Below are 674 nucleotides of genomic sequence, written 5' to 3' on the forward strand. Positions count from 1 at the left end.
GCGGGGCGCGGCCATCGCGGCGGCGGTTGGCCGGCCGTTAGCTATGGCCGCGGGCGGGGAGGAGCGGCGCGGCGCCGGGCCGCAGAAGGAGGTGGCGTACAACCGCCTGCTGCCCTACGGCGCCCGGCTGGAGGCCGAAGCCGCTTGCCTGCTCGCATGCATCAAAGACAACCTGGGCCGCGCCCTGCAGCTCCGCGAGCTCTGGCCCGGCGGCCTCTTCTGGACCCGCAAGCTCGCCACGTGAGTCCTGGAGGCGGCTGGGTTACGGCGTCGGGGCCGGCGGCGGCTCCGTGTCCTTGGGTCTGGCTCACTGCCCCGTGCCCGAGGCTGGGCTGCTTCAAGGAGCGACAGACCCCTCCCGCTTCCCGAGCCGGGCAGGGGAGGGCCTGCCGGCTGCAGTGTCCGGGGCGAGTTGCAGTTTTCCAGAAGTTCAGGGCTGGGAGGGACCTCGTGAGATCATAGGGTCCAGCCCCCTGCTCTGGGTTGGAAAGACTGCTGGGGCCAAATAACTTCGGCAAGTCCCTTAAAGTGAGGGGTTGGGAGGGTGTCGCTGGAGGCTGCAGGGTGCTGAGGGTTCGGGGCGGGAGCTGCTTGTCCTCCTGCAGTGGGGATGGGCCAGGAGATTGAGTGCTCCTTTGCTCCAGATACGTTCAGGGGTGTATTTAGTAGTCGTG

General features: G+C 68.4%; 1 protein-coding gene across 2 annotated transcripts in view; it reads left to right on the top strand.

Moving 5' to 3' along the window:
- The first annotated feature begins 6 nt into the window (after positions 1 to 6).
- PSME4 (proteasome activator subunit 4) overlaps positions 7 to 674 on the top strand; it is a 118765-nt gene continuing 118097 nt past the window's right edge. For both annotated transcript variants that reach the window (XM_025201589.1, XM_006021587.3), the window contains exon 1: positions 7 to 240. In XM_025201589.1, the coding sequence (XP_025057374.1) occupies positions 44 to 240 (197 nt within the window). In that variant the 5' untranslated portion in view covers positions 7 to 43. The remainder of the gene's footprint in view (positions 241 to 674) is intronic.

This window comes from Alligator sinensis, unplaced genomic scaffold (assembly GCF_000455745.1).
Source record: "Alligator sinensis unplaced genomic scaffold, ASM45574v1 scaffold432_1, whole genome shotgun sequence".
NCBI classification, from domain to species: Eukaryota; Metazoa; Chordata; order Crocodylia; family Alligatoridae; genus Alligator; species Alligator sinensis.